The 12768-nt window shown below is 38.8% G+C and overlaps 1 protein-coding gene across 26 annotated transcripts in view; it reads left to right on the top strand.

The window, feature by feature from the left end:
* LOC103030810 (NACHT, LRR and PYD domains-containing protein 12-like) overlaps nucleotides 1-12768 on the top strand; it is a 300969-nt gene that overhangs the window by 238065 nt on the left and 50136 nt on the right. For 9 of the 26 annotated variants that reach the window (XM_049467995.1, XM_049468043.1, XM_049468025.1 and 6 more), the window contains exon 2: nucleotides 520-591. The exons of 16 other annotated variants lie outside the window; for them this stretch is intronic. In XM_049467995.1, coding sequence (XP_049323952.1) covers nucleotides 542-591 — 50 coding nt within the window. In that variant the 5' untranslated portion in view covers nucleotides 520-541. Of the gene's footprint in view, nucleotides 1-519; nucleotides 592-7406; nucleotides 7884-8886; nucleotides 8920-12768 lie in introns of those variants that run through there. One more of the 26 variants, XM_049468080.1, reaches the window with a different exon arrangement.

Below are 12768 nucleotides of genomic sequence, written 5' to 3'. Positions count from 1 at the left end.
TATATATATATATATATATATATATCATATCACAAGTACTTAGTTCATCTGCATGTAAGTTTGGGCTGGACAATATACTGTACACATCATCAAACAACATAAGTCAGATATTTAATATTTAAATGGTATAAATAAATTCTGATATTTTAACATGATTCTTTATAGTTTTTATCATGTAATTCTATCACTATTTCTCTTAAGCATATTGAGACATGAAATAAGAACTCAGCCCTAATTTAAGGGTGCTTTTACACCTACTTTCCTTTCAGTCTTTTAATTTTGTTCTAGTCCAAAATTGTGGTTGATACACTTCCAGAAATGGTGTAAGTAAAAGTAGAAAGAAAAGCACAAAGATTCTTCAATGTGATTCTTTAAAGAAATATTGTTTGTAATTTCTAATGCTTTATGTTAATATAAATAATTTCCATCTAAGTCTTACAGCTCTTTTGCATTATTTTCTTTTTTTCAATAATGTTATTTAACCCTGATCGTATTTTATAATTATTAAACTGTTTACAGGGATCTGCACTGAAGCCCCTCTATGATGGAGCTTCATAACTCCAGTGATGGAGGAGAACCCTCTGATCCAAAGTGAGTCACTTCAATAGTGCATCAATAGTTAGTAGGAATTTATGGTCAAAAAAAGAAAAAAGGGTAATATTGGTTCACATGCTGAATACTGAATTTTAAACAGGTTTCTAGTAGAGCAATATATCGATTTGTTTATTAGTACTGTTATTTTTTTTTATCGTATTGAAAATATTTTTTACCATATCACCAGTTCTATCGATTCTTAATTACTTACACCAACTGCTTTAATAGCGTTCATATTTATGTTAAAATTGTATTTTATTGAAAAAAAAATGTTTAACCTTAGTCAAACCAACAAAGCTAAATGTCGTTGTGTTTACATTTATTTGGCTGTAGTCAAGCAAATTTGATGAATCTCTAGTTCTTAAACTTTTTATATTCTGATCTGATTTTTGGTAGAGCACATTTTGAGTCAATATATTTTTTTGAAGAAGGTGTTAAACCCAACTCCTGATTATCTAATATACCACTAAAGTCGTGCGTCATTCTGTAGTCCTCTTACGGCTTTTGTGTCTAAGCGTTTTTACCCTGTGAGAAAAATGAATAGGGTTTTCAAAAACCCGCCTCTGTCACATTCTGTGGTAAATAAACCTGTTCAGACCTCTGTACGTTTTATTCTGTGTACATTTTACTCCTGAACATCACTGGATCCTCTGAATTTCGAGATCTTTTAAGGGTCGTAATGAGAAAAATGCTAACTTTAAGCTAATGCTACAGCGCAGTGAACTGACCTCCCAAGCTAGCTGCAGAGATTAGCAGGGGACTGTTTTCGGCGCAACACCAGAGAACTCCTGCCGTAAGTTATAGTAGCATTTTACACACAGCTGAGCCAACTAATTAAACTTACTGCCCTTACTGAGGAGAGCTGAGAGTGTTACAGCATAAAATCACTAAAACAGGTCAGTGATGCTCCAGAACCAGCTGTAACATATTTAACATTTATCCTCATTATTATGCAGTGCGATAAATGGGTGTTTCTGGTTGGTTGTCACCTCAGTGAGGGCAGGTAGTTAGTTGATTAGTTGATTAGTTAGTTGTTAGTTGATTATTTGGGTCAGGTGTTGTAATTAGTATAAACTAATGACCATTTTCTCTTATTATCTGCCTTTTAAACCTCTAACACAGCCTACACTGCTCAACATTACTGAAAGAGTTTTCACCTGTAAAAATGCTTTAATGGTCCTCTGTGAAGAAGCATGATAATCCAAAACGCTTTCTGACTGGATTTCACTGTTGTTTTGCAGAATCCAGTCCGGGGGTCATTTCCAGCCACTGTGCTGACGTGACGTCAGTTAAGCATTGGCTTCAAGTTAGCATTTTTCTAATTACTCCCCTTAAACTATCTCGAAATTCAGAGGATCCAGTGATATTTAGGAGATAAATATACAAAGAATAAAACGTACATGGTTCTGAACTATAGACTGTATATAGCTTGACAGAGCATCATCTCTCAAAAGTGAAGCCACCACAGGTCGGGCGCCCCCTGCTGTTCGGTTTCAGAAAGCTGTATAACTCCACCCATCCCCATAGGTTTCAATGGCAAAACAGACAACTTTCAATCACGTTTTTTTCTAATATACTGTAATTCTGCCTCCTTTATTTAAATGCAACAGCTAGTGTAACCCCTGCTTGTCAGGGAGGGGACCCAGGCAGGGAGACGAGGAGGCGGACACAAGTGCAGGTAGGGTGAAAATAAATAATTTAATAAATAAATAACAAGAAAACAAGGAACAAGTAACATGAAACAAAGATACACAAATAACCAATAACCAAAACAAATAAGGGGTTAACGATAACAAAACAGGGAGACTAAAGAAACAAATGAGTAACTGAAACAAGACTAAAATAACTAAACAGAACAAGGATAACCAAATAATAAAATAAACCAAATACTAACAAACAAGGAACTAAAACAAGACAGGATTAACTAAACTGGGCAAGGGAGAAAAGAAGGAAAATAAACAAGGAGCTAGAAGTAAAACGAGATAAACACTGAACTAGGAAACGGGATATGAAAACACAGAGAAACGCTGAGAGACAAAACGACAAAGGTGCAAAGACCAACGGAGGACAAGGTGGCAGAGGAGGGCTATTTATAGTAACAGGAAACACTCTAGAATTAGAAACACCTGGGGAAGGGGCGGAGCTACAAATGAGACACAGGTGGAAAAGTACTGAGACGGGAGACACAGGGTAGCAAAGGTCACGTGGGGAAGACACACAGAGACACGAGACGAGGCCAAGACGTGACACTGCTTATATTGTCACATTTTTATATCCCCATAGAATTTGTTTTTTTAAAACGTTATTCAGCTCTATTCAAAAAAGGTGTGGTTATGGTAAAAGGGCTGCTTATGGGTGGGACCAATAACAGACCGTCAGCTCCGCTCCGCCCCGCTCTGCAGTCTGTGACCGCGAGGCAGCCCTCAGGGGCGGGGTTATTTAAATGAGTAGGAGCTCTCCACAGCCTTTCTCCCTCCTCTGGTCTCTACTGTGCAGAATCGGGTATCAGGATCGCCAACATGGAGGAAGATTTTGGCTTCATTTTCATTGAATGAATGGGAACGGAGACACGGCGTCCATCTTTTTTTACAGTCTCTGTTCTGAACATATTTATTTCCCACAGAATGTGACAGAGGCCAGTTTTTGAAAAGCCCATTAAAAGTCGCCGTTTACATGGACCGCTTAGACACGGAACCCCAAATATGGGAATAAACAACATGGAGCCTACTACAGCCCCAAATGACAGCACAAATTCAGTGCTCTATTCTCTCTATGATTATCTCATCTCCACCCAACAGCAGATGCATTTTAGGCTAAAAAAATCCACTTCTCGGTTTGTGTTCTACGGAGCCTCTGAAGGGACATAGTTTTTTTTATGTAAAAAGGGGTAAGCACTTTAGCTTAGCTAAAATATTCCCCGCTGAAATAAAGAAAAACATTAGCTAACCCAACTTCTTTGTGAAAGTAAATGTATCAAAAAGTGCTATCCAGATGGTTTTATTAAAGAAAATAATTTCTCAGCACATTGTTTATGAATGAACTGTTTACAGGGTGAAGAGAGCAGAGTCCAGTGATGGGTCTATGAAGAACTTCAGCCGTGGAGGAGGAAGCTCTGAATCACGGTACATCACTGCACACAGTAAACTACAGTCCTGAGAGAATCTGTTCCTCGTTGTTAAAAATGTAGCACATGTTGTAGACAAGGTTATAAAGTTTATTTTTCTTTACTTTATTTAATGTTAGGATAGAAACCCAGAGGTCTGTTTCTCCAGTGAGCAGCTGTATGTAAAGTAAAGACTGGTTCTCTAACGTGGCTTCACTACAACAGGATGCCAGTTTTGGACAAATCCATTACTTAGGGTATTTAACTGTGATTAATTAATATCAAACTCGATTTAGATTAATGCGCTTCTTGCTGTAATTCTCAATGACATTGTGCACAATACACACAGTAACATGAAGGTCTCTGCAGATGGACTTGTAGCTTTAATATTGTACATATCTTTTTCACAGTTATGGTTCTCAGATACTCTGCTGTTCTCTGCTCTTCTTTCTGTTCTGCATGCTCAGTGTAGTACACAGACACCACGACTGAGGGTGCTTTCATATGGAGTGAATTTTGTGCCAAAAGTTTTACGTAAAAAAATAAAATCCACAATCAAAATTTTAAGAATCAAAAGTAAAACATGTATGTTGCAAATTCAAAAGAGAAAAAATATATATCAAATATATATATTTAAATATACTTGGTTATTTTATTATTCTTTGCACTTATTTGAAAATTATTTTAGTTTGGATTTTGCCAGTCTTTGCTTTCATTTTTGGATTTTTTTGGATTTTCTGTGGATTTTTGTGGATTTTGCTGCTAAAGACTTTTGCTTCTGGAATCTCTCCTTTGCTTCTGCTTCATTTTTTTGGTTCTGATTTTTGGCACACTTTTCACAGGTGGGCGGGGCTTGGAAGAAGGCGTTCCCCTTTAATCCTCGTCTGAGACAGACCACGCCCACCCCGCCAGCTTCAAGCGCTCTTCCAAACATGGCGGAGCGAACGGGGTTCAGCTCACAGCAGCACCAGCAGGTACTTTTCCAATTAAATTTCATACAGACGTTATGTTTAATGTTATATTCTTTTTTAAGTAAGTGTTTAACTCTATTAAGATGCTCATGTTAGCGGGGTGTGCTAAATATCCATGCTTAAATTATACTAGTTAGTTAGTGAACACTAACCTACCTAGTCAGTGAGTTAGCTAGTTTACCTAGGTCATCTGGTCAGTGAGTTAGTGGGTTAGCTAAGCTAGTTAGGTTACCTAGTCAGTGAGTTAGCTAGTTAACCTAGGTTATCTGGTCAGTGAGTTAGCTAGCTACTTAACCTAGGTCATCTGGTCAGTGAGTTAGTGGGTTAGCTAAGCTAGTTAGGTTACCTAGTCAGTGAGCTAGTGGGTTAGCTAAGCTAGTTATTATGCCCCAGGGTAAAGCCAAGTAAGTGCTGGTTAAGGTTAACTAGCTAACTCACTGACTAGGTAACCTAACTAGCTTAGCTAACCCACTAACTCACTGACTAGGTAACCTAACTAGCTTAGCTAACCCACTAACTCACTGACCAGATGACCTAGGTAAACTAGCTAACTCACTGACTAGGTAGGTTAGTGTTCACTAACTAACTAGTATAATTTAAGCATGGATATTTAGCACACCCCGCTAACATGAGCATCTTAATAGAGTTAAACACTTACTTAAAAAATAAATATAACATTAAACATAACGTCTGTATGAAATTTAATTGGAAAAGTACCTGCTGGTGCTGCTGTGAGCTGAACCCCGTTCGCTCCGCCATGTTTGGAAGAGCGCTTGAAGCTGGCGGGGTGGGCGTGGTCTGTCTCAGACGAGGGTTCAGGGTAGGTGACCAATAGAGATTAAAGGGGAACGCCTTCTTCTAAGCCCCGCCCACCCGTGAAAAGTGTGCCAAAAATCAGAACCAAAAAAATGAAGCAGAAGCAAAGGAGAGATTCCAGAAGCAAAAGTCTTTAGCAGCAAAATCCACAAAAATCCACAGAAAATCCAAAAAAATCCAAAAATGAAAGCAAAGACTGGCAAAATCCAAACTAAAATAATTTTCAAATAAGTGCAAAGAATAATAAAATAACCAAGTATATTTAAATATATATATTTGATATATATTTTTTCTCTTTTGAATTTGCAACATACATGTTTTACTTTTGATTCTTAAAATTTTGATTGTGGATTTTATTTTTTTACGTAAAACTTTTGGCACAAAATTCACTCCATACTTTCACACCTGAAAGTCCGGAACCAAGGTTCATGTGTTGCTACATTGTATATATTTGGTCCGCTTATTTTTGTTTTCACACTGCAGTTTAGGGAGCGCACGTTTGTGTGATACTCCTACATCCTTTTATCATCACTTGCTTATCGATGCGTTTTCATTAACCTGAAGATGATTGGTTTTAGAAGGACATGCGTTTGACGTTGGCGTGTTGACAATTCAGCGCGTGGTTCATTTGGTGGGAAGCCTTTCCAGGATAAGGATAAAATGTCTCCTTAGTAGTGTTGCTATTGTGGTTATTATACCAGCAGCAGCAACTGCAGACACAGTACTCTAGGTTAGTTCAAATTCGCCAAACGAACGTGCTTGTCCTGAAGCAGCTGTATCCACGGCTCATTTTTCCTGCTTTTCTGGTTATTTTGAGAGGGTACTGACTGCAGCCTGCAGGAAGGCGGAGTTGGACGTCCAGTGCGTCCAGCCCCACCCACTTTGTCAGCATCATGCCGTCCAGTCCTGCCCACTTTCTCAGCATCATGTCTTAGCTCCGCCTCTGAACGGAAGTAAACAATGTACAGGGCAGTTAGCGGACTATTAATACATTGTGCCGTGTTGTCCGGCTTAAATACTGTGTATACACGACAAGCTTGCGAGACTGACAAGGTGTGGCAAAGTGGGTGGAACTGGAAGCACTGGACGTCCAACTCCGCCTTTCCCCAGGCTGCAGTCAGTAATAGATGGTTATTTTTCTTCTTCTGCTGCCGTTGTTGAGGAACGCCTGCTCAGCTTCCTGTAATTGCTCCGAAAGTTCGAACCATCCAGGAAAGCGCTTTCACACTGCAGGAGGACCGGGCCATGGTTCAGAAGATCCTCTCTTGGGCGGACCAAAATCTGGTCCTTTGGTCCGGACTCGCGCCCTTTCACACCTGCTACTTTGGTTCGGACCAAATTTGAAAAGTACGAAAGTCCGGACCAAACGAGGCGGGTGTGAAAGCACCTAAGTCAACTTTCTTTCATTTAACTGTTCTTTTATATTTTCCAGAAAATGTTACTCATTCCAGATAAAAAAGTATTGCTTGATTAGTATACAGTTCTACAATGATTTTTCTATTTCTGGATGGTGTAATAGCAGCATTTTATTATTTTTCTGCTTTTTGTTGTAATTCTAATGCAAAATGGTTATTTACTCATTGCTGCAGCAATGTATTTTCTGATGATACTACAGGGATGCCAATATATTTAGATATGATTGTATGACATATGCTTTTGTTTTACAGTGGGGGTTACTATTACTTGCAATATTCATGTTATAGCATTAAAAATATGTTGTTTTTTTACAGCTCTTTTTACAGTTCCCCAATTACTTTAGAAAGATGTAAAAAAAAGTGTGCATAATTTAAATTATTGTCTTAATTTCTCCTTATTTCTTCAATCAGACTGCAGAAATCCAGTGCAGAACCTCCAGAACCCAGCTGTGTGTCTATGAAGAGTCACAACTCAATGTATTTGCCTCCTACCTTCAGTAATGTAGCAGAACCTCCAGAGCCCAGCTGTGTGTCTATGAAGAGTCACAACTCAATGTATTTGCCTCCTAAATTCAGTGATGGATCAGAACCTCCAGAACCCAGCTGTGTTTCTATGAAGAGTCACAACTCAATGTATTTGCCTCCTAAATTCAGTGATGGATCAGAACCTCCAGAACCCAGCTGTGTTTCTATGAAGAGTCACAACTCCATGTACTTGCCTCCTAAATTCAGTGATGGCTCAGAACCTCCAGAACCCAGCTGTGTTTCTATGAAAAGTCACAACTCAATGTACTTGCCTCCTAAATTCAATGATGGATCAGAACCTCCAGAACCCAGCTGTGTGTCTATGAAAAGTCACAACTCAATGTACTTGCCTCCTAAATTTAAGGATGAATCAGAACCTCCAGAGCCCAGCTTTGTGTCTATGAAGAGTCACAGCTCAGTGATTATTCCTCCTACCTCCAGTAATGTTGGAATATTTAGGTAAGATATGATAAAAATCACCATCACCATCAGACACTATTCATAGTGATTTCACTTCCCTGTTTAATACAACCCTATGGGAAAGATGGACTAAAGCAAGCTAATTAAAAAATATATAGAAAATAGAGTTAGAGAGAGATATGTTTTATAGGGCGCAGGGACTATTCCCACATTAATCCATCAATAGTTAAATTTTAAGGTGCCTTTTGTCTTTGTTCTGGAGCACATGACATCCATTTCCTACAGAAAGATCTAGAATCCTGATTGGTCTGGCCCAAAGAAGTCAACACCACTTCTGGACATTGTTAACATAGATAAATAAATAAAAAGTAGTATTTGTGATTGTAGCTATTTAAAGGTATATTTTGTTTATGTGGTTCTATCAGCTTCTATTGTTAAATGTGACAGTTCTTGATGCATTGAGTTTGAGGGATCAGAGATCACAGTTGTTCAGCTTAGGCTTGTGCCCTTGCCCTTTACACATTGAATACCTAATGATTTCTTGAACAGTTAAATGATATTATTGGATGTAGTGTATATGCATATTATGTATATGTAGTGAAATATGCAAATTCCTTCCTTTCTTTCTTCCTTTGCTCCTCAAAGAATCAACTTTTCTTGAATAATGATTTTATACCACATAATCCACCCCCATTATTATTATTATTATTATTATTATTATTATTATTATTATTATTATTACTAGCATTAAATTGACCAGACAAAACATGAAATATCTTGTGTTTGATAATTTGGTGTTATGATTATGCGGCCTAGATGAGACTTCTGATTATACTTACAGTCATTGTTCTCTGTTTCAGATATTTTTTCTTTATGAGTTTGATATTTTATTATGTCTGACTGATGCAGAAACATAAAAATCAGAAAAACCTACACAGACGCATTCCTTATGGGCACATTATTATGATGTATGTTAAATTATTTCTTTCACACCATTTCTCATATTTACTTACCTGAAATTTTATGTTGTGTTTCTTCACAGGGGAAAGAGTAATCTACTGCAGGATCAGTCCAGGTGTGGATTGTGTGAGGAGCTTTTTACAGATCCAGTCTCTATCACCTGTGGACACAGTTTCTGCAGACTGTGCATCAACAGATATTGGGATGAAACTGGCCGGACTGGAGATTTCAGCTGTCCCACCTGCAGAAAGAGATCTAAAACACGTCCTGCTCTACATCCACACACAGAGGAGTCTAAAAAGCACCAACTAGAGGATTATAATGTTCACAGTATCATACAGAAACATAAAACCTATATGAAGAACAGGTACGAGAGTTTATTTGAGGTAATCAAAACACAAGAGAACAGAACCCTCCTGAACAGGATTTACACACAGCTCTACATCATAGAGGGAGAGAGTGAAGGGGTTAATGAAGAACATGAGGTTATAAAGATGGAGAAGACTTCAAACAAATACTTACAGGAAACTCCAATCAACTGCTTAGACATCTTTAAACCTGTAGAAGATCCTGAAAAAGAAATGGAAAAAGTGAACAATACAGCTGTGATCGTCCATGACATCAGACAAAATGAAAGAGAAGAAAATAAAGAACCAAAAGAACTTAGAACTGTGATGACCAAAGGCATTGCTGGCATTGGAAAAACTGTGTCTGTACTGAAGTTCATTCTAGACTGGGCAGAGGGAAAAGCTAATCAGGATGTAGATTTCATGTTTGTGCTTCCATTCCGAGAGCTGAACCTGATTAAATATGAGCAGTACAGTCTTTACACACTTCTCTGCACTTTTCATCCTGAGCTCAAAGACGTCGACTCTGGGATATGTGATGGGCTCAGAGTTGTGTTTATATTTGATGGTCTGGATGAAAGCAGAATTCCACTGAATTTTTCACAGTGTGAGAAAGTGTCTGACATCACAATAACATCATCAGTGGGTGTGTTAATGACAAACCTTCTCAAAGGAGAGGTGCTGCCCTCTGCTCACATCTGGATCACCTCCCGACCAGCAGCAGCCAATCAGATTCCTCCTCAGTATATCAACCGTGTGACAGAAATTCAGGGGTTTAGTGACTCACAGAAGGAGGAGTACTTCAGGAAGAGAATCAGTGACCAAGACCAAGCCCAGAAAATCATCTCCCACATTAAGACAGTGAGGAGTCTCCACATCATGTGCCACATTCCCGTCTTCTGCTGGATCTCAGCCACTGTGCTTCAGAGAATCATGAAACAGAGTAATACAGATATCCCTAAAACTCTGACTGAGATGTACTCCCACTTCCTGATCACTCAGACCAACATGAAGAATGAGAAGTATGCAGAGACCTTCAACCGGGATCCAGTGGAACTGCTGGAATCTAACAGAACCGTGCTTTTGAAACTGGCTAAACTGGCTTTCAATCAGCTGCTGAAGGGGAATGTGATGTTCTATGAAGAGGACCTGAGAGAATGCGGTATTGATCTCACTGAGGCCTCAGTGTATTCTGGGATCTGCACTGAGATCTTTAGGGAGGAATGTGTGCTTTATCAAAGGAAGGTCTACAGCTTTGTACATCTGAGCTTTCAGGAGTTTCTGGCTGCTTTCTATGTGTTTCACTGCTACCTGAGCAAGAACACAGAGGAACTGAGGGATTTTAAACCACAGACTAAAAAATGGCCTGAAAATTTCCCACTTCATGAGCTCCTGAGGGGAGCAGTGAGCAAAGCCTCAGAGAGTCCAAAGGGACATCTGGATCTTTTCCTCCGTTTTCTGCTGGGCATCTCTCTGGATTCCAGTCAGAAGGTCCTACAGGGCCTCCTGATCCACACAGAGAGCACCTCAGAGAGCATCAATGAAACAGTGACATACATCAAACATTTAATCTCAACAGAAGATCTTGCTACTGACAGATCTGTTAACCTCCTCCTTTGTCTGACTGAAATGAATCACCAGGATTTACCCAGAGAGATTCAGAAGTACATAGATTCAGACAAAAGCTCAAGAAAGAATCTGTCTGCTCTAGAGTGTTTAGCTCTTTCCTACATGCTGCAGACCTCAAATGAGGTGCTGGATGAGCTGGACCTGAAAAAATACAGCACATCGAGAATTGCTTATATGAAACTTTTTCCAGCTGTGAACAACTGCAGAAAGGCTCTGTGAGTATCTAAATTATATAATGGTTGTAAATGTTTTAGAAATATTGACAAAACATTGTCAGTAGTGGCGCTCTATAGAGTGTGGTAGCTACATCTAGACCAGGGCCCGCGGGCCATTTGCAGCCCATTTCCTTTTTTGGAGCGGCCTGCGAGGTATTTTAGAAATAGAATGAAAGTTGGCCCGCTGGTAAGCAGGTTTTTATAATGTGAGATTCAAAGTTTGAACGCTAGGTGTCAGAAACGGGCCAAAAAAGTTGTAGCTCGGGCCAAAGAGTCTAAAAGCGGAGAGAGTGCACAGTTGTAGCGCATAAAAACAGGCCAAAGAGAAGCGGAGCGGGTGCGCTGAAAGTAATCAGGAAAATGTATTATTTAAAGTGGTATATTTCATTATTTGTTTTATTTCAGAGTCTGTGGCCCGTGGCTCAGTGGTAACAAAAAGAATCAGCACCTGTAACAGTGCTATGGCACAAAAATGCCTCGTTTTAAGTCCTATAATTACTACAGGTTCTTCTTGGGCAAGGGGCTCATGCAGGAGCCACTGCAGGACTTATTGAACTTTACTGCAAAATACAAATAATAGAAAAAAATGATCCCTAGATCTTTTTTTAAATAAATCTTATTAGGCCATTCACCTGAAATTTAACTCTTATTTTAACTGAACTGTACTCTCTGTTTACTCTTCATGTGCAGACTTGGTGGCTGTGATCTCACCATGAAACACAGTGAAACTATCTGCTGTGCTCTAAAATCAGAAAGCTCCTCCCTGAAAGAACTGGACCTCAGTAACAATGACCTGCAGGATTCAGGAGTGGAGCTGCTCTATGCTGGACTAAAAAGTTCACACTGTAAACTGGAGACACTCAGGTCAGTACCTCCTGTAAGTCATAGAAATATTTAACTAGCAGTAAATGGTCTACCAGGCCAAAATCAAAAGTATGTTTTATGTAATTATTTTAAACCTGTAATAATTAAAATTAAAAAACACCTTTGTTTTTGCTTTTTCTTTATCATACTTACATAGACAAATATAATCTACGTAATTATAAAAGCAGTTTTAATATAAGTATTTGCCCCCTAAACTTAATAACTTGATTTTCCATCCTTGGCAGCAACAACTCCAATCAAGCACTGATGATAACTGGCAATGAGTTTTTTGTTCCACTGTTTTGTACAGAATTATTTTATTTCAGCCCTATTAGAGGTTTTCCATCCAACAGCATCTCAATGACTTTGACTAGGCCACTCAAAAACCTTTGTTCTTTTTAAGCTATTCAGAAGTGGACTTGTTTGTGTGCTTTAGATTACTGTTCCTGAGCTCGAGGCCACAAACAGATTAATGTTTTATATTCTTAATTGTTTAATATGTATATATATGTATTAATTGTTTAATATTCTCTTTCAGGATTGTCCGGTAAACAGTAGAATTCCTAGTTCCATCTATTACTGCATGTTGTCCAGCAGCCCAAGCTGTCATGGCTGGGCAGACTACAGACACATGCAGACGTGATAAAATCAGAGCTTTATTAATAGTAACATGAGGCAAAGCGATGGTCAACCAGGAAAGGGTCAAAACCGGCAAACAATAACAATACAGAGAGTGCATACCAGTCCAGGGTCATACACAGCAAGGCATAGGCAAAGGGCAGGCAATAGCGCTTTGTATGAGGATAATCCATCAATACGCTGCAAAGATAAAGCAAGAAATGAGCTGCTTTTATGGTGCTAAGCATCTGTATGATTAGTTCCTGGTTGTGTCAGGTGTGAAGTCATGTA

Source organism: Astyanax mexicanus, chromosome 1 (assembly GCF_023375975.1).
Source record: "Astyanax mexicanus isolate ESR-SI-001 chromosome 1, AstMex3_surface, whole genome shotgun sequence".
Lineage (NCBI taxonomy): Eukaryota > Metazoa > Chordata > Actinopteri > Characiformes > Acestrorhamphidae > Astyanax > Astyanax mexicanus.
The sequence above is the reverse complement of the archived record's forward strand: the minus strand, read 5'-3'. Positions and strand labels throughout refer to the sequence as shown.